Source organism: Ips typographus, linkage group LG12 (genome assembly GCF_016097725.1).
Source record: "Ips typographus isolate SLU linkage group LG12, UJ_Ityp_2.0, whole genome shotgun sequence".
Taxonomy (NCBI): domain Eukaryota; kingdom Metazoa; phylum Arthropoda; class Insecta; order Coleoptera; family Curculionidae; genus Ips; species Ips typographus.
In genome coordinates this window covers 9,630,597-9,658,226 of record NC_138433.1, presented here as the reverse complement: position 1 = coordinate 9,658,226, position 27,630 = coordinate 9,630,597, and the positions used below count along the sequence as shown (strand labels likewise).

General features: G+C 37.2%; 1 protein-coding gene and 1 long non-coding RNA gene across 2 annotated transcripts; one reads left to right on the top strand and one right to left on the bottom strand.

Moving 5' to 3' along the window:
* Positions 1-6,313: 6,313 nt before the first annotated feature.
* On the bottom strand, positions 6,314-7,826 carry LOC145736238 (uncharacterized). Its single transcript, XM_081990540.1, has 2 exons — positions 6,506-7,826; positions 6,314-6,372 (listed from the first exon to the last, which is right to left on the bottom strand). The coding sequence occupies exons 1-2, from the start codon at positions 7,824-7,826 to the stop codon at positions 6,314-6,316; spliced, it is 1,380 nt and encodes a 459-aa protein (XP_081846666.1).
* A 697-nt stretch (positions 7,827-8,523) lies between these two features.
* Positions 8,524-9,096, top strand: LOC145736318 (uncharacterized). Its single transcript, XR_014179895.1, has 3 exons — positions 8,524-8,716; positions 8,777-8,885; positions 8,966-9,096. It is a non-coding gene; the product is annotated as an uncharacterized LOC145736318 (long non-coding RNA).
* Positions 9,097-27,630: the final 18,534 nt, after the last annotated feature.

The following is a 27,630-nucleotide window of genomic DNA, read 5'->3' as shown; positions in this document are numbered from 1 at the left end:
GACTCCTAGTGAAATAAAGGAAATAATGAATATTTTGCGGCTTTCAATGGTGGAACTAGAAATGTTTCTTAAATCTTATTGGCATCTAGAACAATGAAGAAAATAATCAGCTTGAAACGGCTCTCAATGGTCGAACTAAAAAAGTTCTTTAAATTTATGTGTTTCCAGTAAAATGAAGGATTTAATCAGTTTGGAATGGCTCTCATTGGTCTAGCAAGAAAGGTTACCTGAATTTTATTGTCTCCTAGTAAAATTCAGCAAATAGTGAATATTTTACAGCTTTCAATGGTGGGACTACAAAGGTTTCTTGAATCTTATTGGCTCCTAGTGAAATGAAGGAAATAGTCAGTTTGGAACGGCTCTCATTGGTCTAACAAAAAAGGTTTTATTGACTCCTAGTAAAATTAAGGAAATAATGAATATTTAACGGCTTTCAATGGTGGAACAACAAAGGTTTCTTAATTTTTATTGGCTCTTAGTACAATAAAAGAAATAATCAGCTTGAAACGGCTCTCATTGGTCGAGCAGGAATTTTTTTTTAAAATTTTATTGACTCCAAGTCAATTAAGGAAATAATGAATATTTTACTGCTTTCAATGATGGAACTACAAAGGTTTCTTGAACCTTATTGGCATCTAAAGCAATGAAGGAAATATTCAGTTTGGAACGGCTCTCATTGGTCGAATTATAAAAGTTCTTTAAGTTTATGGGCTTCTAGTAAAATGAAGGAAGTAATCAGTTTGGAATGGCTCTCAGTGGTCGAACAAGAAATGTTTCTTTAATTTTATTGACTCTTAGTAAAATGAGGGAAGTAATGAATATTTTACGGCTTTCAATGGTGGAAGTACAAATGTTTCTTGAATCTTATTGGCATCTAGAATAATGAAGGAAATAATCAGTTTGGAACGGCTCCGCTGGCCATAATTATTTTACCTTTGATAACCATCTGTGCGGTTCCAAATGCCGGTTGCCACTTCTGGGTATATCATCTTTGCCACTGCATGAAGACAGCGAATAAATGAATCTATCAGAAGTTCATTAGATATCTTTTAAGTCGAATTACTTGCAATTTTGTTTTAAAATTAATTATTGCACACGCGACGTTCGTTTTTTTCAGGCAGAATTATCAGCATGTCAACTGCATAAAAATATTGGAGTGGTGTAATGAGGTATGGTTGAAAATTAATTGCTTGAGTAAAATTAAAGGTAAGAACACTCAGCCTTCTCTACCAAAAATTTATTTAAACTTCTAATTGTTAGATACATACATTTCTGCATAAATATAAAATCAGTGCAATTTCTAGTAAAGACAGCTCAATCAGGTGTATCAGACCGATCATGACGTACGGTACAGAAGTCCGCGAAGACATCAACAAAACGAAACACGTGCTAAGGGTGGCCGAAATGAAAACACTGAGAACAATAGTGAAGAAAATAAGAAGAGACAGAGCAAGAAACACAGATATCAGAGAACAATGCGAACAAGATATTGTGAGATGGGGAAGACAACGAGACAGTGGTACAACCATGTAAGACGGATGAACGAGAACAGAAATAGCCCTACAAAATAACCCGCCCGTATCAAGACCCCCGGGAGACCACCCAAAAGATGGAGAGATAGTTGGCAATCTACCTCGCAGGAAAAGTTGCAGAGGCAGCTTCAAAATCAACAGATCGACAGATCTCCAAGAAGTAGAAGAAGAATAAGATTTTCTAGTAATATACTTATGAATATCCTTACCAAATTTTAATCTATCACAGATATATTCGGCTAACAAGTTGTGTTTCAGCTTAAATACAAACAAATTCATGTTGAACTTAAGTGTTTGTCTAACTGACAGTATATTCAAAACATTTAACGGGAGAATAACGACACTTGAAAATGATTCGCATTGCTCTGGTATGGGTTTATTCTAATTCGTCAAGTTTATATTGTGGCAAATTACGCAATAAAGTTGAACAAAATTGTAAATGAGGATAGATACTTAATTTCATTACTGTGAATAATATACACTTTCTTACCTTCGAAAAGTTTAATTTCTGAATATTATTCATCAATCCTTTTCTGACTCAATCAGATGAAATAGTAGTCGATGTAGTGATTGATGAAGCTCCCTCATCACTTTCTAATTCCATAATAATTTTGGTCTCGTTATTTTGATACAAAACAGGTGTTTCCTCAAATCTACGTTTAGATTTAGATTGCTGGAGTTGCTCCGCTTTCGCTCACATTTATGTTTTCTTATAACATGATTCATGAGATTAGTTGTATTTTCAAAAGATTTATGTTTTTCTATGGAAAAGTTTGCATTTACCTCCACCACTAGTTCTAATAAAGCTGATCCAAACCTCTCTTTTGCGTGTGGACATATTGTACAGGGTGATTGATTGAATTTTGAGTCACGTTTAGATTTTGTACAGACGACGCCATTCTGTAAAAAAATTATATCCTTTTTCATATTTTGTTCTGAATTTCTCTGGTAATTAATTTGCGTTCCCTTGTGGTCAGTTCAAAGATGTAATCAGAAATATCTGGATATTTCCTGAGTTTATTTTAAAGTATGCTTCTTTAAATAAAACTATGCGTTGTTTGGAATGATTAACACATCACTGTTTTTATGACTAATTTAATTTTCAAAAGTTATTTAATTATGGTTGTGATTTACTTATTGAATTTAGTACAGTCAGGCAATGTCCATAAGGCCTCTAAAAATATTGAAGAAATATATCTAAATATTCCATGATAAAACATCAGACAGGTTTGTGCTAAATATTAATGAGATTCTAAATTTTATTAAATGTAATATTGGTGCTGTTTGTTTCTATGTTAAAGCCATTTATTCAGCAAACGGCAAAGTTTTTTATGCGGTCGCTCGGAAAAAAATTCTGAAAAACTCGTTTTCCGTTACTTCTAATAGATGTGAAAACACAGTGTTTTTAACGAAGTATAATAAAAAATATTTTCCGATTATTCTCCCATAAGATACAACAGCAAATTGTTTTTCTTTTCATCAGATTTTTCCAAGTGTCCTGCAATACTTACGTATCTTTCAAATCTGGGCGAAGTTAAAACTTCTGGAAGTTGACACTGTGGTTTCTATGTTTGTATTCTATTTCTATAATTCTAATGACGACTTTTCTTCTTGGTCACTTCTTGGTCATCTTAAGATTTTTAACTTCAATCAAAACACACATTAGAGGATAGCCTTTATTATCCTTTTACAGAACCACTATGTTTAGTTAAGAGTTTCGTCTACGGAGCTTTCAATGTCTAACTGAATTACTTCTGTGACCTTAAACTTTACAGAGACTGTAGCGCTTTTATTGCAGTTTTCCTCGGTTTTGTTGCCTCGGGCGCCACCTTCGTTGTTTATAGTGGTTGAAGGTCCACTTTACAGTGCCTGGGTAGCTTTTAGACAGCTGAAGAAAGTTCCAGGGGCTTCGGGAAATAAACAAGATTATAACAACTGTATTCACTAAATCAAGTGTATTGCGGCTCTCTGTACTCACAGCAAATACTTACGGTAACGGTTACCTAATGAAACGAAAGCTACCTTGTTCGCTGGGTCGGGGAAAGCGTGTAATGGTTAAGAAAGCTAACTACGGACCCTTCACTACTGTTTAGCTTGACTACTGTTGATTATGTCTGTTTAAAATGCGGTGCTTGTACGGCGGTACAGTACGGTTATGTAAAACTGGCTACTCGACGCCGGAGTTTACTCCAAAAAGCCCAAAATGGCCCACTTACGTGACCGGCGGTGTTCCCCTCACTCGACCTAATCTCTACATGTCGCACCGTTTCCCCGGAATCCGACAAATAGAGCTCCCGTTGCACACTAGTTTCCCAGAATCATTCAACAGAGGTTTCAAGTCTCGTGATGTTGCCAGTCACACAGCCGCTATTACCTCCAGTTCCCAAACTCACTTACCATACCGATTCCCCGGAGTCAAGTAAACGAGTTACGGGATTCACCGTTCCTGCTTGCTACCCCGTTTCCCCGAAGTCAAACAAACAGGAACAGGATCAGAAAGATTACATGACTATTTTCAAACAGTTACTGTAGCCGGCGTCGATTTGCCAGAACTACGGAAAGATACTGATAGTGCCCCAAACGGAAAACCCCGGGAAAATACTGATAGTATCCCAACTTACAGTTTAAGAAATTACTACGGTTAACGGTACGGTTTTAAACAGCAAAATAGAACAAATACCGGACGGACGGTATGTGCCTATTTATTTACTTACTAATACGCGGAGATAAAAAAGGCAAACGGCACGGAACGGCTAGACAAGTTGTTTTGACCTTTAAGCGATCAAAAATCCCTCGTTTTACGGTGCGGGGCCTCCTTTTATACAAAAACCAACGGTGGGGGCTGTTAGCAGAGGTACCCACTCCCTGCACCCACCGAACCATTTCGAACGGCTTCGGACGGCCCCGACAACATCGACGCTACGACGGCCGCGGCCAAACACCCTGCAGTAAAGGTCACGCGTAATCCAAAAATCAAAATTAGTAAAACTTAGTAACTCTACAAGACATTTATCTTTATGATCTTTTCTCTACCATGGCGTCCAACTCACTTAGTCACCCTAACCTTAACTTCTCAACCGTCGCTACATGTTTGCCAGGAATCTCTTTAACAAACAAATATAATGAGTACGAAAGGAAGAAAATGACAAACACTCCACAATACTTTATTATGACCTTAGATGGTAAGGTCTGCTCAACAAGTTTCGGTCACATAAATGACCATCTTCAGGAGCTACAAGAATAACCTACTTTACTTGGTGTACCAGAAGTTAAATGTTAAAAAACGAGAAAACGTACCTCAAATCAGTCGACCAATGTGACTACTGTCTTTTTACAAGGGGAGAGACAGAGAGACCCATGTTATGACGAAATAGTGAAATTAACAAAGTTAAATAGGTGAACAAAGCTGTAAAATTTAACACATGTAACTATGAATTAAAAAGATTATGTGAAATTTAATAGTTAGATCATTATGGAGAAAAAATAACTATCGCACATTAAATCAAAAAATTAATTAAAATTAAACACAAAACTTAAACTAGACCCATTTAGGGCTGGGTGAGACCCTAGGGGGGAAAAAGAGCTTAACACTTGTGCACCATCCACAGAAGAGGCGATGAAACAGGAAAACAAAATGGAGGTTCAAAAATTTTTAAAAAAAAATTTCACATTGATAAGCCGTTAATTCGAAGGCAGAAGGGGAACCGTTAAGAGGGGGGTTACAATAAAATAAAATCAATAACTTAGCTGACAACAAGTAGATAGTTCTGCAACCCACAAAGCAATTGAGGATTAACAATAGAACGGTTAAAAACCCGCAACCATTCATACCGCAGGTAGTGAAGTTGAAAGTAAACAATGCACCAAACCAGCAAACAGGTGGACAACGTGTTAAGCCAGATGGGGGTGGCTAATAGGGGTTCAAACAGGGTGGTAAAACTCGAAGAAGTGCCGACACCGACACAAACCACGGTGAGGGAGGGGATGGTGAAAGAGGAGGTGTTAGGGTTGTGTAAAAGGGTATGTGATGAATTAAAAGGTTAAGGACCTAAAAAAGGAGGTTGATGTATGGTTAAGCTGATCATTCAGGCAGGTGCACCCACTACAACCAGAAGCCCTGTTAATCTCAAGCACCTCAAGGTGGTTAAGGAGGCTGCCCTTACCACACACATGAAGAATCTTGAAACCCTGTTCGGTGTTGAAGGTATGATCATTCTGACGAAGATGTCGAGAGAAATTAGACTTCATGTAAGTGGTATTTAGGTTGGGGTTGTTGGTGAACTTCAAGTACTCCCGAGTGTGCTCATGAATGCGAGTGGCAAACTTCCTGCCCGTCTGACCAACATAGAGGGCATTACATCCTGGGGTACAACAGGACAGTTGGTAAACGCCTGATTTATGGAGTTGGGGAGTAGGATCTTTGGAGTGGGAAAGGAATTGTCTAGAGGTGTTGGAGACTTTGAAGCAAATATTTATATTATTTGACCTGAAAATGTTTTTAATTTGAAGTGACAGTGGACCCAAAAAAGGGATGGAAAAGAATTTTGGGTTTTCAGGTTTGTCTGAATGTATTAAGTTCTTATTAACAAATTTTTTAAAATGGTTAAAATAAATTTTATTAACTAATGTGTTTGGAAAATTATTATTAGTTGCTACTGTTCTGATCCAAGAAAGTTCTAAGTTAAAGTTTGTTTCAGACATTGGTATGTTAAAAAGACGGTTAAAGAAACAATTTAATGACGCAACCTTTTGATTAATTGGATGATTGGATTGGAAGGGGATTATGCAGTCAGTGCTTGTGGGTTTGTGATAGATGGAGATCTCAATGTGGTTACAAGACCTGTAAAGCAAAATATCAAGGAAAGGTAGTTTATGGGATGACTCTAGTTCCATGGTGAATGAGATTGAATGGTGTAAATCATTAAGAAAAATGAAAAATTGTTGGAGGTCATCAAGAGACCCATCAAAAATACAAAAAATATCATCCACATATCTTGTGAAAAAGAGTATTTTGTTGAAGGAGTGGTAGGATTCTAGGGAATGTTCGATGTTGGACATAAAAATCTCTGCTAGCAGAGGGGAAAAGCATGAACCCATAGCCAGGCCCCCGGACTGTGAGTAGAAGGTGTTGTTGAACTGGAAAAAGTTTTGGTCCAGTACCAGAGCCACCAGGGTTAATAAGTCTTCTACCTGGAATGGGTCCAGACCTTCCGAAGCTGACAACAAATCCTGGACCAAGTTTAAACAATCAGGTGGTGGGATGCTGGGAAAGAGGTTGGAAACATCGAAGGAGACCATGATTGCTGAGTCTGGGATGATTAAGTCTTTGAGTTGGGAGCAAAGTTCAAATGAATTTTTTATGGAGTATTTACTTTTAAATCCGGTGGTTTTAAGGATAATATCATTTAACCAGACAGAAAGATGGTGGCAGGGAGAACCGCAAAAGGAAACCACTGGTCTGATGGGGATATTGGGTTTGTGGATTTTGGGAAGGCCATAGAGTTTGGGAACGGAAGGGTTGATAGGTATGATTTTGTATTTATTAAATCCCAAAGGTGTTAAAGTAGTCTGGACTCTATTAATAATTGACTTAAATTTCACCAGGAATTTGTCCAGAGGGGAGGAGTTTAAAATTTCAAAGGAGTCCGAACTCAGAAAATCCAGGACCTTGTCCACATACTGAGTTCTGTCAAGAACCACTACGCAATTGCCTTTGTCAGCTTTTGTTACTATCAAATCGTTGTCTTTGACTTTTCTCTTAAGTGAGGACAAGTTCTTGTTTTCGGTCTTGCTTACTGCAGGAACCGCTGAAGAGAGACCTCCTGCGTGAAACCTATTAAGATGGACGGCGCAAGCAGATCGAACTGCACTTTGTGAAGCTTCAGTGAGACTTCTAGAAATTACGTTCTCCAAATGGGCAGAGAAAACTTGTAAATCATTAACTCTAGGTGAAAAAGTGAAATTGTATTTAAGTCCTAAATTCAAAATACTTAAATCGTTTTGGGATAGGGTACAGTTTGACAGGTTTAAAGTTCGAGGGTGGAAAGAAAAATCTGAGTTATGAATGGGTTTAACACCAAAATCACCAATAAAGATGTTATTGACAAAAGTGGCTCCATCTGTCGGAATAAGTGGGGGGTTATTGGAGGCTAGATGTGAGGTAGAGGACGGTGTAAGGGTTGCATTGGGGGTTATGTTGGAAGTGGCTTGATTGACGTAGTTAAGAGTCGGCACTGTTAAGGGGTTCAGTCTTGATAGTTCACGTTGTAAAACCTCGAATTTGTTAGTCCCCATGTCACACACAAATTGCAATAAAGAATGGTGCAGTGAATCAAATTCAACAGGGTGCAGAACACTGGTTAGTTTGAAAAATAAACACTTAAGTTTAAGGTCAGTATTACTAAGTCTAAAATATAACCTCTTGACCTCATCCCTAATCCAGACCCGTGTGGCCAGCTGGATCGCCCTCTTTGATGATGTAGACTTGGAGTTGCAGCGTAGGGAGACATAATTCGGTTTTAGATTCCTCCTCAGGCACTCGCCATTGAACCCTGCACCTGCCTGAATGATCAGCTTAACCATACATCAACCTCCTTTTTTAGGTCCTTAACCTTTTAATTCATCACATACCCTTTTACACAACCCTAACACCTCCTCTTTCACCATCCCCTCCCTCACCGTGGTTTGTGTCGGTGTCGGCACTTCTTCGAGTTTTACCACCCTGTTTGAACCCCTATTAGCCACCCCCATCTGGCTTAACACGTTGTCCACCTGTTTGCTGGTTTGGTGCATTGTTTACTTTCAACTTCACTACCTGCGGTATGAATGGTTGCGGGTTTTTAACCGTTCTATTGTTAATCCTCAATTGCTTTGTGGGTTGCAGAACTATCTACTTGTTGTCAGCTAAGTTATTGATTTTATTTTATTGTAACCCCCCTCTTAACGGTTCCCCTTCTGCCTTCGAATTAACGGCTTATCAATGTGAAATTTTTTTTAAAAATTTTTGAACCTCCATTTTGTTTTCCTGTTTCATCGCCTCTTCTGTGGATGGTGCACAAGTGTTAAGCTCTTTTTTCCCCCCTAGGGTCTCACCCAGCCCTAAATGGGTCTAGTTTAAGTTTTATGTTTAATTTTAATTAATTTTTTGATTTAATGTGCTATAGTTATTTTTTCTCCATAATGAGGTAACTATTAAATTTCACATAATCTTTTTAATTCATAGTTACATGTGTTAAATTTTACAGCTTTGTTCACCTATTTAACTTTGTTAATTTCACTATTTCGTCATAACATGGGTCTCTCTGTCTCTCCCCTTGTAAAAAGACAGTAGTCACATTGGTCGACTGATTTGAGGTACGTTTTCTCGTTTTTTAACATCTCGTTTTTTAACATTTAACTTCTGGTACACCAAGTAAAGTAGGTTATTCTTGTAGCTCCTGAAGATGGTCATTTATGTGACCGAAACTTGTTGAGCAGACCTTACCATCTAAGGTCATAATAAAGTATTGTGGAGAAGACTGTTTGTCATTTTCTTCCTTTCGTACTCCTGCGACTCCACTGAAAGAATATGGACTACTACTTCTTTCCCAAATATAATGAGTATTCTATTGTCACGTTTAAATTGTAAAGCACTTTTGGCCTAACAAGTTAAACGAGACCTGCGTTTATTACTTTAATAAACGCCTTGACCGAGATCTTGTTTCAGAGGTAGAATCAAACCATTTGGTAGAAAAATATAATTTAATAACTAAATAACAGTTAAAACTAATTGACAAAATGGTTGGTTTATCAACTTAGTGAATCGGAAAAAAACCTTCAACAACAATACCTTTTACATGCACAAAATATTACAATAACAAATACATACTTGCATTTGTTAAAAAATTATGAGGGCAGCTTTCTGGAGGGTTTGGCACTCGCGATTTATTATAGTTTAAAATATAGTTTACTATTTAATTAATTTGTGAACCCGGTGCGGGTTGCAGAATTCGGGACGACTACATTCTGTAGCGTGAGCGGAGTCTTCTGGCTAGGTACTGCCTTCTCCGACGTGGTGCACAGCAAAACTGGACTGACTGGACTGAACCCCTCTCTAGGGTATAACTTTCTTCTTATAGCATTCCAATCACTGGTTCCACCAATCAAAAACTCCCATAACTGGTCTCCTCTAGCCGACAACTCGTGACGACCTTTGGACCCTCGGTACTTGGAAATATTCCGCATATTTCGCAACCCAGCGTCCGGTCACACTCCGGTGCATAGTTTAGCTATTGCATCATAAGTGCAGTTGCACTTTGACCGCATTCCACAATTTTAATGTTTCCGCTCAAGTAATATAAATTCCACATTTTTTAATGTTTCCGTTCAAGTGAAATAAATTTGATTTATTTTCTTCGTGACACTAGCAGATTTTTTGTTGAATTAGTATTTTATTTACAAATGTAGTATTATGAAATAATATTCTTTAGATAAGCACCTTATAAACCATCAAGAAACAGTATCTTCAGTGGTGCCAAGTACTCTACAAAGTCAAATAAAATTATAGGCCTAGGTTTAAAAAATTAAAGTTATTTAAAAATATTAACAATTTCACTAACAAAAAGTAACCCCAAAAAAGAGTATGTTAATAAAATTAATAGAAAAAAAGAGAATAGCATCTAGACATCGTTAAAAGGCTTTGCAGGAAGAGTGGTAAGAATATTAAAGCCCTTTCAGATTTGACACAATGTCGAGTGTCGAAGCACTGAGGAGTACTACTGCAGACTTTATGATGAAATAGATCAGGTCTTCGAGGTAAGAGAGACACGTGCAATATTGAAAAACATCCAAAATGCTATAATCTCCTCAGAATATTTGTCTGACTACCTAGCAAAAATTGTTGGTATGATTTTTTAGGCAGTTCCATTTTCGACAGGAATACAATTTTGTTCAAGCACATAGTTTGAAAGTTTTCTCATCCTATTCAAAGGTGTAGTTTTTGTGTCTATCATTACATTAACAGTAGGGCCCTACATACAGTACGGTACAGTACTTACTTGTAAGTGTTTTTAATTAGTGCTTGATGCAACAGACATAAAAAAATGTCCAATACAATACTGGGCAGGATCGAATAATTGGATTTGAAGATTTTGAGACAACCGCTTCCAACAAAATAGCTAATAAAGCTCATCTTTTTATGCCAGTTCGTTTAGAAAACACCAGTAGCTTACTACGTGACCCATAATTGATATAACTCTGAGATACTTCAAAAATGTGTATTTGAGGTATTGAAAGCAGCAGAGGAGATGGAAAAGTTGATGTAATTGCAACATAGGAGTGTCAAATTTTTAAAAAAGGATAAATGTACTTCATATGTCTTTACAACCACATATAAAATTACTGCCCTCTATTTGCAACCTATTATACAGTATTCAATAAAAGTTTAAATAGTAGCACAACTCATAAGCCACATAGTTGCATCATGTTTATATTCTCTTGCAAGTATTAATAGGTCGGTCGATTTTTTATGTATTATTGTATTCATCATTTAAAATTAACAGGTGCAATTGATCAGCTAACAATAGCCACTGCAACATTTATTCATAGGATGTCCAAACTCTTTGACAGTTTTTATGGTCGAATTCATACTGTACCTCCAGGAAAACAATTGAAATGTGCGATAAAAAAAAATTACCTCACATGACATATTGAAGCCTGTTCCATGATATTAATAGCTGGACACATCGTGGAACTGGTATGTCCAGGTACTGCAAATGATTTGTTGGGTTTATTTAGAACTCAATATTTTACTTTTTATATTTTGGGTGTGGGGTAATCTGTAGGTTGTAGTAGCCGTTGTGGGTATTATATTTATATTCGTATTTATATGTACCAATAAAATTATGGTAAATATAATATATATTTTATTATTTTCTGCTTTTTACTACAACTGCAACTGTGGAGTTAAAATTTAAGGTTCTATTAAAATGTCTAAACCCCGTTCTTAGATCGGGTACAAATCATTAAATGTATTAAATCAAGAACAGTGATGCAAATTACATGTGAACATAGCACCAAACAAAAAAGAATCAACTTTTTAACTTTTAGAAATGGAAAGGTTACAATCAGTCTAAATTTTGTTATGTTGTTGTTTTAATTACATTTGAAAAATCTCGACTAATGTGCCGGAGATATGAGGTGTTTTACGACCAATTCCTTACTTACGCCCAAATATAATATAATATATATAACAACCCTAACACTGTGCATATGGTTACCATAGGGCAATCAAGCCAAGGTTGTCCCACACACTTACTTCGCTTTCTGTAGTAATTTATAAGTGAACGACATTTCTAGGAAGTGCTACTTACGTTGTATCCATTACTGCTCACCTTAGATAAACCACTGACCCCAAATTTGCCCATTTTATTGAAGCAGGTTGGAATGGTCCAGACTGTTTGGAAGAGTCCAACGACCTGTACATAATCAATTATTTATCGAAACACCCTTGTCCTGTGAGGCTAATGGACTATATTATAGCACCGTGCGGAAACCAGGACGCTTACGGCCAGTCTGTAAGAAGTAAAGGCACACTCGCACTTCGCCGCAGCTTGCGGAAGCAGACAGCAACATCCAAACTCCAGGAGGTGGCAAAACTAAGCCCCGTCACCCTCTCTAATCGGGGCCCAAAGTGCTAAGCTGTCTGATTGACTAAACAGAACCCCTTAAGGAAGTTCTAATGTTGAATAAAGACCATCGAAAATATTCTACTAATTTAATATTTCGAGCTGAAACTTAATTTTCGAAACATTCGAGTTAATTGATTCTGTCGTGATCATTTTTAAATTAATATTTTTTACGGACAAAAATGAACAACGAACAACTGAGAAAAATTTATCAGTCAGCCAATGTGCCTCCATAGGATTGGATGGGTGCAGTGTATTATGTTATTGTGAAGAAACATTTTACTTTTACTAAGTGGATATGTGAACAGTGCACTCCCCATAATATGGTAACATAACCATGCAATGCAATGACTTTGACAATAAATCCTTGGAGTAGTGAGTTTTTAAGTTTTCTTTTAGTACTCAGTTAGTTTTAATTGATTGAGCCAGTATTACTTCCGCAGCCTCATTATTGGTAAAATCATTACCATTATGTTTAATTTTCTGCTAAAAAAGTTTATCCCAGTTTATCTGCATCCGAACTGGACCATTTCAGTTTATTGTTTGAATTACAGCGGACTTAAAGTCATTATAGCTGCAAGCTTCTATACAATGTATTCAAGTTTATTGTTTTTCTTTATTACTGTGGTTGTTAAGTGATATCTGCATGAATTTAGTTATTGGTATGAGTTTTACTCGCCTAGACCAAAACCCAAGTAGAGTCAGACATGTTAATACATTAAATTGAAGTGACAACGCGTCCGCAGAATAAACAGCAAATGTATTTTCCTATACAACTGGAGATCAGTAAATATTAGTGTATATTATTTTATTCTATTGCAGTAGTGAGTAGATCATTTGTATCTCAATTGATAAAATGTCTCAAGGATGTTTTTGTTCGTCCTGAATTAAAATCATCTGCTGATTTTGTAGTTATACAGGTAAACATCATTCAAGTAGTCCATGTCGGTACAGAATAATTCATGATTTATTTTAGATATTGTAAACCATAGCGAAGGGAGCATATTCAGCTGCGCTAGAAGATCTACAAAAACCAGCCAAGATTGATTGCAGCCAAGTTTTTATTATCATCAAAAACTGCCGTAAATTTAAGTGAAACTCATAAAATAAATTGTAAGATAACCAAATTTGAAGTCAAAAACATTTTACTGAAATATGCCGAAGAAGAACTACAGGCAATCATGTTTGTTGAACTAGACAAGTCGACGTCTACTCCATCTTACTTGTCAAAACCATCAACCTTGTGGTGCAGCAGCAAACCGTTCAAATGACACCTCTGCACTTGGTAATTAATATTACGAACGTGCACTAACTTGGCTGATGACAAATTAAAACAGATCTCAGATGAAAACTTTGGTAGCAAAGGCGTCACCAAACTCTTATCTGGCCAGTAGTATTCCGCATACCGAACCAAAACTCATACAGAATTTTTGTTAAAATGGACACTGCTCTGATGAAACACAAGATGAGAACAAAAGGAAGGGAATGACACGCAGTCGTCTCCACAATTCTTTATTTCGACCTTTAAAAGGTAAGGCCTGCTCTACTACTTTCGGACATATAAATGGCCATCTTCAGGAGCTACAAGAATAACTTACTCTACTTATGCGTAACAGGTGTTTAACAAACGGGAAAAAACCTACCTCAACTCGACAATCAACGCGCGGGCTGTCTTTTTAGAAAGGGGGAGACAGTGAGACCCATGTTGTAAAGATTTTGTGAATTTAAAGTTGTTAAAGGTGGGAATAAAGCTATAAAATTTTAACACATGTAGTATAAATTAAAGGGTTTTTAAAAAATTGAATAATTACCTGATTATGGAGAAAAAAGGAAAACTGACACTACATATTTAAAAGACAAAGACTTAAAATTAGACCCATTTTAAGGGCTGGGTTAGACCCTATGGGGAGAAAAAGATAAATTCAGATACAATCCACCATCCACGGCAGAGGCGATCGAACAGGAAACAAAATGGAGATTTTTAAAAAACTTTGAAAAAACCGCAGTGATAAGCCGTTAATACAAAGGCAGGGGGAACGTTTAAAAGGGGATTACAATAAAATTAATAACCTAGGTGACAACAGGTGAGTAATTCTGCAACCCACAAATCAATCAAAGATTAACAATAAAAAGGTTAAGGCCGCAACCATTCACACAACAAGATGTAAAGTTAAAATTAGACGGAAACATAAACAATGCACCAACCAGCAAACATGTGGCGGGTGGACAACGCAATGAGCAAAATGAGGGTAGCCAAGGGCTCAAATAAGGTTCTAAACCCCGCAGAAAGTGCAAACACCGACCAACACGCTAGTGAAGGAGGGGATGTTGAAAGATGGGGTGCTGGGAGTGTTTACAAGGGATTAGGAAGCATTAAAAGGTGAGGGACTTAAAAAAGGAAGTTGATGGATGGTTAAGCTGATCATTCAGGCAGGTGTGCCCACCATCATCAGAGGCCTTGTTGATCTCAAGCACCTCAAGGTGGTTGAGGAGGCTGCCCTTAGCACACACGTGCAGAATCCTGAAATCCTGTTCAGTATTGAAGGTGTGGCCATTCAGACGAAGATGCCGAGAAAAATTGGATTTCATATAGATAGTGTTTAGGTTGGGGTTGTTAGTGAACTTCAAGAACTCCCGAGTGTGCTCGTGAATACGAGTGGAGAACCTCCTGCCCGTCTGACCAACATAGAGAGCATTACATCCGGGAGTGCAACAGGACAGTTGGTAAACGCCTGATTTATGCAGTTGAGGAGTAGGATCTTTGGAGTTAAAAAGAAAATGTCTGGAGGTGTGGGAAACTTTGAAGCAAATATTTATGTTGTTAGACCTGAAAATATTTTTCATCTGAAGTGAGAGAGGGCCTAAAAAGGGGATTGAAACAAATTTTTTAAAATGGTTAAAATAAATTTTATTGATTAAAGTATTGGGAAATTTATTATTGGTTGCAACTGTTTTTATCCAAGAAAGTTCTAAATTAAAATTTGTTTCAGACATTGGAATGTTAAATAGGCGGTTAAAGAAACAGTTTAGGGACGCAACCTTCTGATTGAGAGGATGATTGGATTGGAAGGGGATAATGCAGTCCGTACTGGTGGGTTTGTGATAAATGGAGAACTCAATGTGATTATAAGACCTGTAAAGCAAGATATCAAGGAAAGGTAGTTTATGGGATGACTCTAATTCCATGGTGAATGAGATTGAATGGTGTAAATTGTTAAGAAATATGAATAGTTGTTGAAAAAGAGAGAGATCTTTTGAAAAAGAGTATTTTATTGAAGGAGGGGTAGGATTCTAGGGAATGTTCAATGTTGGACATAAAAATTTCTGCTAGTAGAGGGGAAAGACATGAACCCATAGCCAGGCCCCCGGACTGTGAATAAAAAGTGTTGTTGAACTGGAAAAAGTTTTGATCCAGTACCAGAGCCACCAAGGCTAGTAAGTCTTCCACCTGGAAAGGGTCCGGACTTTCGGAAGCAGACAACAGATCTCGGACAACATTTAAAGAATCAAGGGGTGGGATGCTAGGAAAGAGGTTGGAAACATCAAAGGAGACCAGTATCAGGAATGGTTAGGTCTTTAAGTTGTGAGCAAAGTTCAAATGAATTTTTTATTGAGTATTTACTTTTAAATCCGGTTGTTTTAAGGATAATATAATTTAACCAGCCAGAAAGGTGGTGGCAGGGAGAACCGCAAAAGGAAACTACTGGTCTGATGGGGATATTGGGTTTGTGGATTTTGGGAAGACCATAGAGTTTGGGAACGGATGGGTTGATAGGTATGATTTTGTATTTGTTAAAGCTCAGTGGTGTGAGTGTAGTCTGGACTCTATTAATAATTGACTTAAATCTCACCAGGAATTTGTCCAGAGGGGATGTGTTTAGAATTTCAAATGAGTCCGAACTTAGGAAGTCCAAGACCTTGTCCACATACTGAGTTCTGTCAAGAACTACCACGCAATTGCCCTTGTCGGCTTTTGTTACCACCAAGTCGTTGTCTTTGACTTTTTTCTTCAGTGTGGACAAGTTCCTGTTCTCCGCTTTGCACCAGGCAGGATGCACTGAAGAGAGATTTCCGGCGTGAAACCTATTGAGATGGACGGTGCAAGCAGATCGAACTGCACCTTGTGAACCTTCAGGAAGACATCTAGAAATTACATTTTCCAAATGGGCAGAAAAAACTTGTAAATCATTGACTTTAGGTTGAAAGGTGAAATTGTATTTAAGTCCTAAATTCAAAATACTTAAATCGTTTTGGGATAGAACACAGTTTGACAGGTTTAGAGTTCAAGGGGGAAAAAAAAGCTGAGCTTTGAGGAGGCTTTACGCCAAAATTACCGATAAAAATGTTGTTATCAAAGGTGGCCTCATCTGTCGGACTATGTGGAAGGTTACGGGAAGCTAGGTTTGTGGTAGAAGGAGATGTAAAGGTTGCATTAGGGGTTATGTTGGAGGTGGGCTGATTGGTGTAGCTAAGTGTTGGCACTGGTAGGGGGTTCAGCCTTGATAGTTTACGCTGTAAAACCTCGAACTTATTGTCCCCCATGTCACACCCAAATTGTAACAATGAATGGTGCAGTGATGCAACTCCAAGTCTACATCATCAAGGAAGGCGATCCAATTAGCCACAAGGGTCTGGATCAAGGATGAAGTCAAGAGGTTATATTTTAGACAGTAATACTGACCTAAAGCTTAAGTGCCTATATTTCAAACTAACCAGCATTCTGCACCCTGCTGAATTTGATTCACTGCACCATTCTTTGTTACAATTTGTGTGTGACATGGGGGACAATAAGTTCGAAGTTTTACAGCGTAAACTATCAAGGCTGAACCCCCTACCAGTGCCAACACTTAGCTACACCAATCAGCCCACCTCCAACATAACCCCTAATGCAACCTCTACATCTCCTTCTACCACAAACCCAGCTTCCCGTAAACTTCCACATAGTCCGACAGATGAGGCGACCTTTGATAACAACATTTTTATCGGTAATTTTGGGGTAAAGCCTCCTCAAAGTTCAGCTTTTTCTTTCCACCCTCGAACTCTAAACCTGTCAAACTGTGTTCTTTCCCAAAACGATTTAAGTATTTTGAATTTAGGACTTAAATACAATTTCACCTTTCAACCTAAAGTCAATGATTTACAAGTTTTTTCTGCCCATTTGGAAAATGTAATTTCTAGATGTCTTCCTGAAGGTTTACAAGGTGCAGTTCGATCTGCTTGCACCGTCCATCTCAATAGGTTTCACGCCGGAAATCTCTCTTCAGTGCATCCTGCCTGGTGCAAAGCGGAGAACAGGAACTTGTCCACACTGAAGAAAAAAGTCAAAGACAACGACTTGGTGGTAACAAAAGCCGACAAGGGCAATTGCGTGGTAGTTCTTGACAGAACTCAGTATGTGGACAAGGTCTTGGACTTCCTAAGTTCGGACTCATTTGAAATTCTAAACACATCCCCTCTGGACAAATTCCTGGTGAGATTTAAGTCAATTATTAATAGAGTCCAGACTACACTAACACCACTGGGCTTTAACAAATACAAAATCATACCTATCAACTCATCCGTTCCCAAACTCTATGGTCTTCCCAAAATCCACAAACCCAATATCCCCATCAGACCAGTAGTTTCCTTTTGCGGTTCTCCCTGCCACCACCTTTCTGGCTGGTTAAATGATATTATCCTTAAAACAACCGGAATTAAAAGTAAATACTCAATAAAAAATTCATTTGAACTTTGCTTACAACTTAAAGACCTAACCATTCCTGATACTGGTCTCCTTTGATGTTTCCAACCTCTTTCCTAGCATCCCACCCCTTGATTGTTTAAATTTTGTCCGAGATCTGTTGTCTGCTTCCGAAAGTCCGGACCCTTTCTAGGTGGAAGACTTACTAGCCTTGGTGGCTCTGGTACTGGATCAAAACTTTTTCCAGTTCAACAACACTTTTTATTCACAGTCCGGGGGCCTGGCTATGGGTTCATGTCTTTCCCCTCTACTAGCAGAAATTTTTATGTCCAACATTGAACATTCCCTAGAATCCTACCCCTCCTTCAATAAAATACTCTTTTTCAAAAGATATGTGGATGACATTTTTTGTATTTTTGACGGGTCCCCTAATGACCTTCAACAACTATTCATATTTCTTAACAATTTACACCATTCAATCTCATTCACCATGGAATTAGAGTCATCCCATAAACTACCTTTCCTTGATATCTTGCTTTACAGGTCTCATAATCACATTGAGTTTTCCATTTATCACAAACCCACCAGTACGGACTGCATTATCCCCTTCCAATCCAATCATCCTCTCAATCAAAAGGTTGCGTCCCTAAACTGTTTCTTTAACCGCCTATTTAACATTCCAATGTCTGAAACAAATTTTAATTTAGAACTTTCTTGGATAAAAACAGTTGCAACCAATAATAAATTTCCCAATACTTTAATCAATAAAATTTATTTTAACCATTTTAAAAAATTTGTTTCAATCCCCTTTTTAGGCCCTCTCTCACTTCAGATGAAAAATATTTTCAGGTCTAACAACATAAATATTTGCTTCAAAGTTTCCCACACCTCCAGACATTTTCTTTTTAACTCCAAAGATCCTACTCCTCAACTGCATAAATCAGGCGTTTACCAACTGTCCTGTTGCACTCCCGGATGTAATGCTCTCTATGTTGGTCAGACGGGCAGGAGGTTCTCCACTCGTATTCACGAGCACACTCGGGAGTTCTTGAAGTTCACTAACAACCCCAACCTAAACACTATCTATATGAAATCCAATTTTTCTCGGCATCTTCGTCTGAATGGCCACACCTTCAATACTGAACAGGGTTTCAGGATTCTGCACGTGTGTGCTAAGGGCAGCCTCCTCAACCACCTTGAGGTGCTTGAGATCAACAAGGCCTCTGATGATGGTGGGCACACCTGCCTGAATGATCAGCTTAACCATCCATCAACTTCCTTTTTTAAGTCCCTCACCTTTTAATGCTTCCTAATCCCTTGTAAACACTCCCAGCACCCCATCTTTCAACATCCCCTCCTTCTCTAGCGTGTTGGTCGGTGTTTGCACTTTCTGCGGGGTTTAGAACCTTATTTGAGCCCTTGGCTACCCTCATTTTGCTCATTGCGTTGTCCACCCGCCACATGTTTGCTGGTTGGTGCATTGTTTATGTTTCCGTCTAATTTTAACTTTACATCTTGTTGTATGTTTGGTTGCGGCCTTAACCTTTTTATTGTTAATCTTTGATTGATTTGTGGGTTGCAGAACTACTCACCTGTTGTCACCTAGGTTATTGATTTTATTGTAATCCCCTCTTAAACGTTCCCCCTGCCTTTGTATTAACGGCTTATCACTGCGGTTTTTTCAAAGTTTTTTAAAAATCTCCATTTTGTTTCCTGTTCGATCGCCTCTGCCGTGGATGGTGGATTGTATCTGAATTTATCTTTTTCTCCCCATAGGGTCTAACCCAGCCCTTAAAATGGGTCTAATTTTAAGTCTTTGTCTTTTAAATATGTAGGGTCAGTTTTTCTTTTTTCTCTATAATCAGGTAATTATTCAATTTTTTTAAAACCCTTTAATTTATACTACATGTGTTAAAATTTTATAGCTTTATTCCCACCTTTAACAACTTTAAATTCACAAAATCTTTACATGGGTCTCACTGTCTCCCCCTTTCTAAAAAGACAGCCCGCGCGTTGATTGTCGAGTTGAGGTAGGTTTTTTCCCGTTTGTTAAACACCTGTTACGCATAAGTAGAGTAAGTTATTCTTGTAGCTCCTGAAGATGGCCATTTATATGTCCAAAACTAGTAGAGCAGGCCTTACCTTTTGAAGGTTGAAATAAAGTATTGTGGAGACGACTGCGTGTCATTCCCTTCCTTTTGTACTTGTACAACTCCACTGAAAGAATATGGACTACTACTTCCATTTTACAAGATGAGAAGTTCTTTTTAGATGCCGCAGATAATTTACAATAATTTGTTTTATTTTTTTTTACATTTATAAGAAATAAGAAAAATTTTAAATTTAAATTTGTAACTGTGTTAAAGTAATGATTAAATTTTTTCCCCAACTCGAGAGGTTATTTTTGAATATCAATGACCAGACACCCATCTAGATTTTAGTGGACTTATCCATTTAAGTTGTTTTTAAGAAAATTGAAACTTCGTATGTCATAATGTCGTTTGGAGAACTCTAAGCCAATTTCAGTAGATCCTTAAGTATTAAGGGAATTGAAAACTGTTGACCCAATTTAACCAGCTTGGTACTTCATCCCATTAAAAAGGTTGAAGACGATGAACCTGTCACTTTGTCGGAGCCGCACGCTTTTGGAAAATTGCAAAGTCTATTTATGAATACATCCTACTGCAAAAATCTCTTAAAACCCGTTCTTTCCAAAGCCGTGAACATTAATTACGTTCACTTAGATTGGCCACTGTTATGCATTATTCACATTTCCGAAATATTCTACGAATTAATCCAATTAAACTGTTGATAAAGCTAAGAGTATTCCCTCATTATAATGGGGACATACGTACCGAGCATCTGCATTTATACAGCTGTCGCCAGATAAAATATTTTAACGATATAGAATACTTGTTGTATTTATTGTGTTAGGGAGATTCTTGGCAACCACATAGCGACGGTTGAGAAGTTAAGATTAGGATAACTTAGTGAGTTGGACGGCATGGTAGAGAATAGATCATAAAGATTATGGTGTTTGTACTAATAAATGTCTTTATAAAACTCAAAGTTGCTTCTATCTCCGTAATAAAGTAAATCCTGCTGAGATGGGGGTTGGTGTTTCCATGGGTCGAGCAACTAAAAAGGGGAGTCTTATTATAAACTGTAATAGTGAAAAATCAGTTATCGATATACAATCTGAAATGAAGAATAAACTTGGTGAAGAATATAGTGTAGAAAGACCCAAAACGTTAAACCATCGTTTAAAAGTGATTGGAGTGAATGAAAGTGAATTTAATAATAGTGTCGAAATTATTGTTTCAAAAATAGTGAAACAGAATGCTCTGAATCTAAAGGATACAAATTTTAATATACAAATTTTGCGCAGAACAAGAGTTATAAACCAAAGATTTAATGTAATTTTAGTAGACGATTTAATGTATGATTATCTCATAAACAAAGAAAAGTTAAACATAGGATGGTGTCGTTGCCCTGTATATAACGAATATGGCGTAATTCGATGTTTTAAATTTTGCAAGTTTGGTCATATGGCAAAAGAATGTACTGATCATGTAGTTTGTCCTAAGTGTAGTGAGGAACATAAAATAGAAAATTGTAAAAGTCAACTTAATAAATGTATAAATTGTGTTATGTCAAACCAAAAATTTGGTATGTCACTAAAAGTAGACCACGTAACATGGGACAACTGTGATTCTCTAAAAAGAGTTGAAAAAATTCAACGCGACAAATTTGTAAAATAGCAATTAGATTCTGAAATATCTTTAAATTCCAGTGTCATATATTTGAACTGCCAAGGTTTTTTAAATAATAAAGATAAATTGCATGTTTTTGTGAATGGTTCCAAGTCTAAACTGTTGCTTTTGTCCGAGACCCATGTTTGTACAGAAATTGAATTATGTGAATGGTTTATTGCCGGTTATCAGATTGAACAATGTGTTACAAATATTAAAAGAACTGGTGGAGTCATGGCTCTAATTAGAGTTTAATTAGTAAAATATACATACATAGTACATTATACAGTGAAAAATATAATCATTTTTTAAAATTTATTTATATTCAATTTAAATTTACTTCTATTTCGTTCCATTGATGTCCCTTACGTATCCTCAAAACTAAACTGCTTGTTCCCAACAAAAACACACATTGATTCTAGGTTTCAATAACGTTCTCACCAATGTTTTAACATTTCTCGTTGATTTTTGGGAGTGGTTTTTTAATTGATTTGAAGTTGAATTTTCGTTGAACAGAAAACCGCCACCATATTGTCACGACTAGCGTGACGTGTTGAATTTAATTCAACTTATTTGCCTGGAATCTCGTTTCAGCGTGAAAATAAAACACAGTTAACTCTACCATCAAGTTCTATTAAATAAGTACCTTAACCTAACAACTCCTAACTTACTAATAAAATAACCGGCTTCCTAACCCAACGAAAACGTTGCTAACTCCCAATAAGATCATAATAAACCAGGCGTAAATCAATACACAACATAGAAGTACAATAAACATACTTACATTTCTATTGAAGACAGAATCTTGGAAGAGGCTTGTCACTTGGAACGCGTTCACGAATAACTTTACTTGAGAGTTACGGACATGTCTAATAGACATTTGCGGTTCGGTCACTGACGTGGTGCACAGCAAAACTGGACTGACTGGAATGAACTGAACCCCTCTCTAGGGTACAACTTCCTTTTTGTAGCATTCCAGACACTGGTTCCACCAATCAAAACTCCCAGACCTGGTCTCCTCTAGCCGACAACTCGTGTCGACCTTTCGACCTCCGGTACTTGGAAACATTCCACAAATTTGATTTATTTCCTTCGTGACATTTGCCCCTCCTCCATGAAACTGGTCCTCCAGTTTAAACTAAGAGAGGTAACCCCTACATTTGACAATTCTAATTACTAATCTAAGTTATCGCTAGCCTTATATAAAATTCATCTTATTACAATATTATTAGAAAAATGGAGTAAGCGAAAATTTTGATTTTAATTTTAATTTTTTATCATATATTTTAGACAGTAATACTGACCTAAAGCTTAAGTGCCTATATTTCAAACTAACCAGCATTCTGCACCCTGCTGAATTTGATTCACTGCACCATTCTTTGTTACAATTTGTGTGTGACATGGGGGACAATAAGTTCGAAGTTTTACAGCGTAAACTATCAAGGCTGAACCCCCTACCAGTGCCAACACTTAGCTACACCAATCAGCCCACCTCCAACATAACCCCTAATGCAACCTCTACATCTCCTTCTACCACAAACCCAGCTTCCCGTAAACTTCCACATAGTCCGACAGATGAGGCGACCTTTGATAACAACATTTTTATCGGTAATTTTGGGGTAAAGCCTCCTCAAAGTTCAGCTTTTTCTTTCCACCCTCGAACTCTAAACCTGTCAAACTGTGTTCTTTCCCAAAACGATTTAAGTATTTTGAATTTAGGACTTAAATACAATTTCACCTTTCAACCTAAAGTCAATGATTTACAAGTTTTTTCTGCCCATTTGGAAAATGTAATTTCTAGATGTCTTCCTGAAGGTTTACAAGGTGCAGTTCGATCTGCTTGCACCGTCCATCTCAATAGGTTTCACGCCGGAAATCTCTCTTCAGTGCATCCTGCCTGGTGCAAAGCGGAGAACAGGAACTTGTCCACACTGAAGAAAAAAGTCAAAGACAACGACTTGGTGGTAACAAAAGCCGACAAGGGCAATTGCGTGGTAGTTCTTGACAGAACTCAGTATGTGGACAAGGTCTTGGACTTCCTAAGTTCGGACTCATTTGAAATTCTAAACACATCCCCTCTGGACAAATTCCTGGTGAGATTTAAGTCAATTATTAATAGAGTCCAGACTACACTAACACCACTGGGCTTTAACAAATACAAAATCATACCTATCAACTCATCCGTTCCCAAACTCTATGGTCTTCCCAAAATCCACAAACCCAATATCCCCATCAGACCAGTAGTTTCCTTTTGCGGTTCTCCCTGCCACCACCTTTCTGGCTGGTTAAATGATATTATCCTTAAAACAACCGGAATTAAAAGTAAATACTCAATAAAAAATTCATTTGAACTTTGCTTACAACTTAAAGACCTAACCATTCCTGATACTGGTCTCCTTTGATGTTTCCAACCTCTTTCCTAGCATCCCACCCCTTGATTGTTTAAATTTTGTCCGAGATCTGTTGTCTGCTTCCGAAAGTCCGGACCCTTTCTAGGTGGAAGACTTACTAGCCTTGGTGGCTCTGGTACTGGATCAAAACTTTTTCCAGTTCAACAACACTTTTTATTCACAGTCCGGGGGCCTGGCTATGGGTTCATGTCTTTCCCCTCTACTAGCAGAAATTTTTATGTCCAACATTGAACATTCCCTAGAATCCTACCCCTCCTTCAATAAAATACTCTTTTTCAAAAGATATGTGGATGACATTTTTTGTATTTTTGACGGGTCCCCTAATGACCTTCAACAACTATTCATATTTCTTAACAATTTACACCATTCAATCTCATTCACCATGGAATTAGAGTCATCCCATAAACTACCTTTCCTTGATATCTTGCTTTACAGGTCTCATAATCACATTGAGTTTTCCATTTATCACAAACCCACCAGTACGGACTGCATTATCCCCTTCCAATCCAATCATCCTCTCAATCAAAAGGTTGCGTCCCTAAACTGTTTCTTTAACCGCCTATTTAACATTCCAATGTCTGAAACAAATTTTAATTTAGAACTTTCTTGGATAAAAACAGTTGCAACCAATAATAAATTTCCCAATACTTTAATCAATAAAATTTATTTTAACCATTTTAAAAAATTTGTTTCAATCCCCTTTTTAGGCCCTCTCTCACTTCAGATGAAAAATATTTTCAGGTCTAACAACATAAATATTTGCTTCAAAGTTTCCCACACCTCCAGACATTTTCTTTTTAACTCCAAAGATCCTACTCCTCAACTGCATAAATCAGGCGTTTACCAACTGTCCTGTTGCACTCCCGGATGTAATGCTCTCTATGTTGGTCAGACGGGCAGGAGGTTCTCCACTCGTATTCACGAGCACACTCGGGAGTTCTTGAAGTTCACTAACAACCCCAACCTAAACACTATCTATATGAAATCCAATTTTTCTCGGCATCTTCGTCTGAATGGCCACACCTTCAATACTGAACAGGGTTTCAGGATTCTGCACGTGTGTGCTAAGGGCAGCCTCCTCAACCACCTTGAGGTGCTTGAGATCAACAAGGCCTCTGATGATGGTGGGCACACCTGCCTGAATGATCAGCTTAACCATCCATCAACTTCCTTTTTTAAGTCCCTCACCTTTTAATGCTTCCTAATCCCTTGTAAACACTCCCAGCACCCCATCTTTCAACATCCCCTCCTTCTCTAGCGTGTTGGTCGGTGTTTGCACTTTCTGCGGGGTTTAGAACCTTATTTGAGCCCTTGGCTACCCTCATTTTGCTCATTGCGTTGTCCACCCGCCACATGTTTGCTGGTTGGTGCATTGTTTATGTTTCCGTCTAATTTTAACTTTACATCTTGTTGTATGTTTGGTTGCGGCCTTAACCTTTTTATTGTTAATCTTTGATTGATTTGTGGGTTGCAGAACTACTCACCTGTTGTCACCTAGGTTATTGATTTTATTGTAATCCCCTCTTAAACGTTCCCCCTGCCTTTGTATTAACGGCTTATCACTGCGGTTTTTTCAAAGTTTTTTAAAAATCTCCATTTTGTTTCCTGTTCGATCGCCTCTGCCGTGGATGGTGGATTGTATCTGAATTTATCTTTTTCTCCCCATAGGGTCTAACCCAGCCCTTAAAATGGGTCTAATTTTAAGTCTTTGTCTTTTAAATATGTAGGGTCAGTTTTTCTTTTTTCTCTATAATCAGGTAATTATTCAATTTTTTTAAAACCCTTTAATTTATACTACATGTGTTAAAATTTTATAGCTTTATTCCCACCTTTAACAACTTTAAATTCACAAAATCTTTACATGGGTCTCACTGTCTCCCCCTTTCTAAAAAGACAGCCCGCGCGTTGATTGTCGAGTTGAGGTAGGTTTTTTCCCGTTTGTTAAACACCTGTTACGCATAAGTAGAGTAAGTTATTCTTGTAGCTCCTGAAGATGGCCATTTATATGTCCAAAACTAGTAGAGCAGGCCTTACCTTTTGAAGGTTGAAATAAAGTATTGTGGAGACGACTGCGTGTCATTCCCTTCCTTTTGTACTTGTACAACTCCACTGAAAGAATATGGACTACTACTTCCATTTTACAAGATGAGAAGTTCTTTTTAGATGCCGCAGATAATTTACAATAATTTGTTTTATTTTTTTTTACATTTATAAGAAATAAGAAAAATTTTAAATTTAAATTTGTAACTGTGTTAAAGTAATGATTAAATTTTTTCCCCAACTCGAGAGGTTATTTTTGAATATCAATGACCAGACACCCATCTAGATTTTAGTGGACTTATCCATTTAAGTTGTTTTTAAGAAAATTGAAACTTCGTATGTCATAATGTCGTTTGGAGAACTCTAAGCCAATTTCAGTAGATCCTTAAGTATTAAGGGAATTGAAAACTGTTGACCCAATTTAACCAGCTTGGTACTTCATCCCATTAAAAAGGTTGAAGACGATGAACCTGTCACTTTGTCGGAGCCGCACGCTTTTGGAAAATTGCAAAGTCTATTTATGAATACATCCTACTGCAAAAATCTCTTAAAACCCGTTCTTTCCAAAGCCGTGAACATTAATTACGTTCACTTAGATTGGCCACTGTTATGCATTATTCACATTTCCGAAATATTCTACGAATTAATCCAATTAAACTGTTGATAAAGCTAAGAGTATTCCCTCATTATAATGGGGACATACGTACCGAGCATCTGCATTTATACAGCTGTCGCCAGATAAAATATTTTAACGATATAGAATACTTGTTGTATTTATTGTGTTAGGGAGATTCTTGGCAACCACATAGCGACGGTTGAGAAGTTAAGATTAGGATAACTTAGTGAGTTGGACGGCATGGTAGAGAATAGATCATAAAGATTATGGTGTTTGTACTAATAAATGTCTTTATAAAACTCAAAGTTGCTTCTATCTCCGTAATAAAGTAAATCCTGCTGAGATGGGGGTTGGTGTTTCCATGGGTCGAGCAACTAAAAAGGGGAGTCTTATTATAAACTGTAATAGTGAAAAATCAGTTATCGATATACAATCTGAAATGAAGAATAAACTTGGTGAAGAATATAGTGTAGAAAGACCCAAAACGTTAAACCATCGTTTAAAAGTGATTGGAGTGAATGAAAGTGAATTTAATAATAGTGTCGAAATTATTGTTTCAAAAATAGTGAAACAGAATGCTCTGAATCTAAAGGATACAAATTTTAATATACAAATTTTGCGCAGAACAAGAGTTATAAACCAAAGATTTAATGTAATTTTAGTAGACGATTTAATGTATGATTATCTCATAAACAAAGAAAAGTTAAACATAGGATGGTGTCGTTGCCCTGTATATAACGAATATGGCGTAATTCGATGTTTTAAATTTTGCAAGTTTGGTCATATGGCAAAAGAATGTACTGATCATGTAGTTTGTCCTAAGTGTAGTGAGGAACATAAAATAGAAAATTGTAAAAGTCAACTTAATAAATGTATAAATTGTGTTATGTCAAACCAAAAATTTGGTATGTCACTAAAAGTAGACCACGTAACAT

Bases quoted from the DNA above. Each gene is read 5' to 3' on its own strand.
- LOC145736238 (XM_081990540.1), bottom strand. From the start codon at position 7,826: ATGGGGACTAACAAATTCGAGGTTTTACAACGTGAACTATCAAGACTG. The intron at 6,373-6,505 runs GTATTTTTGATG...TTTGCTTTACAG, and splicing joins ATATGTGGATGATATTTTTT to GTCTTGTAACCACATTGAGA.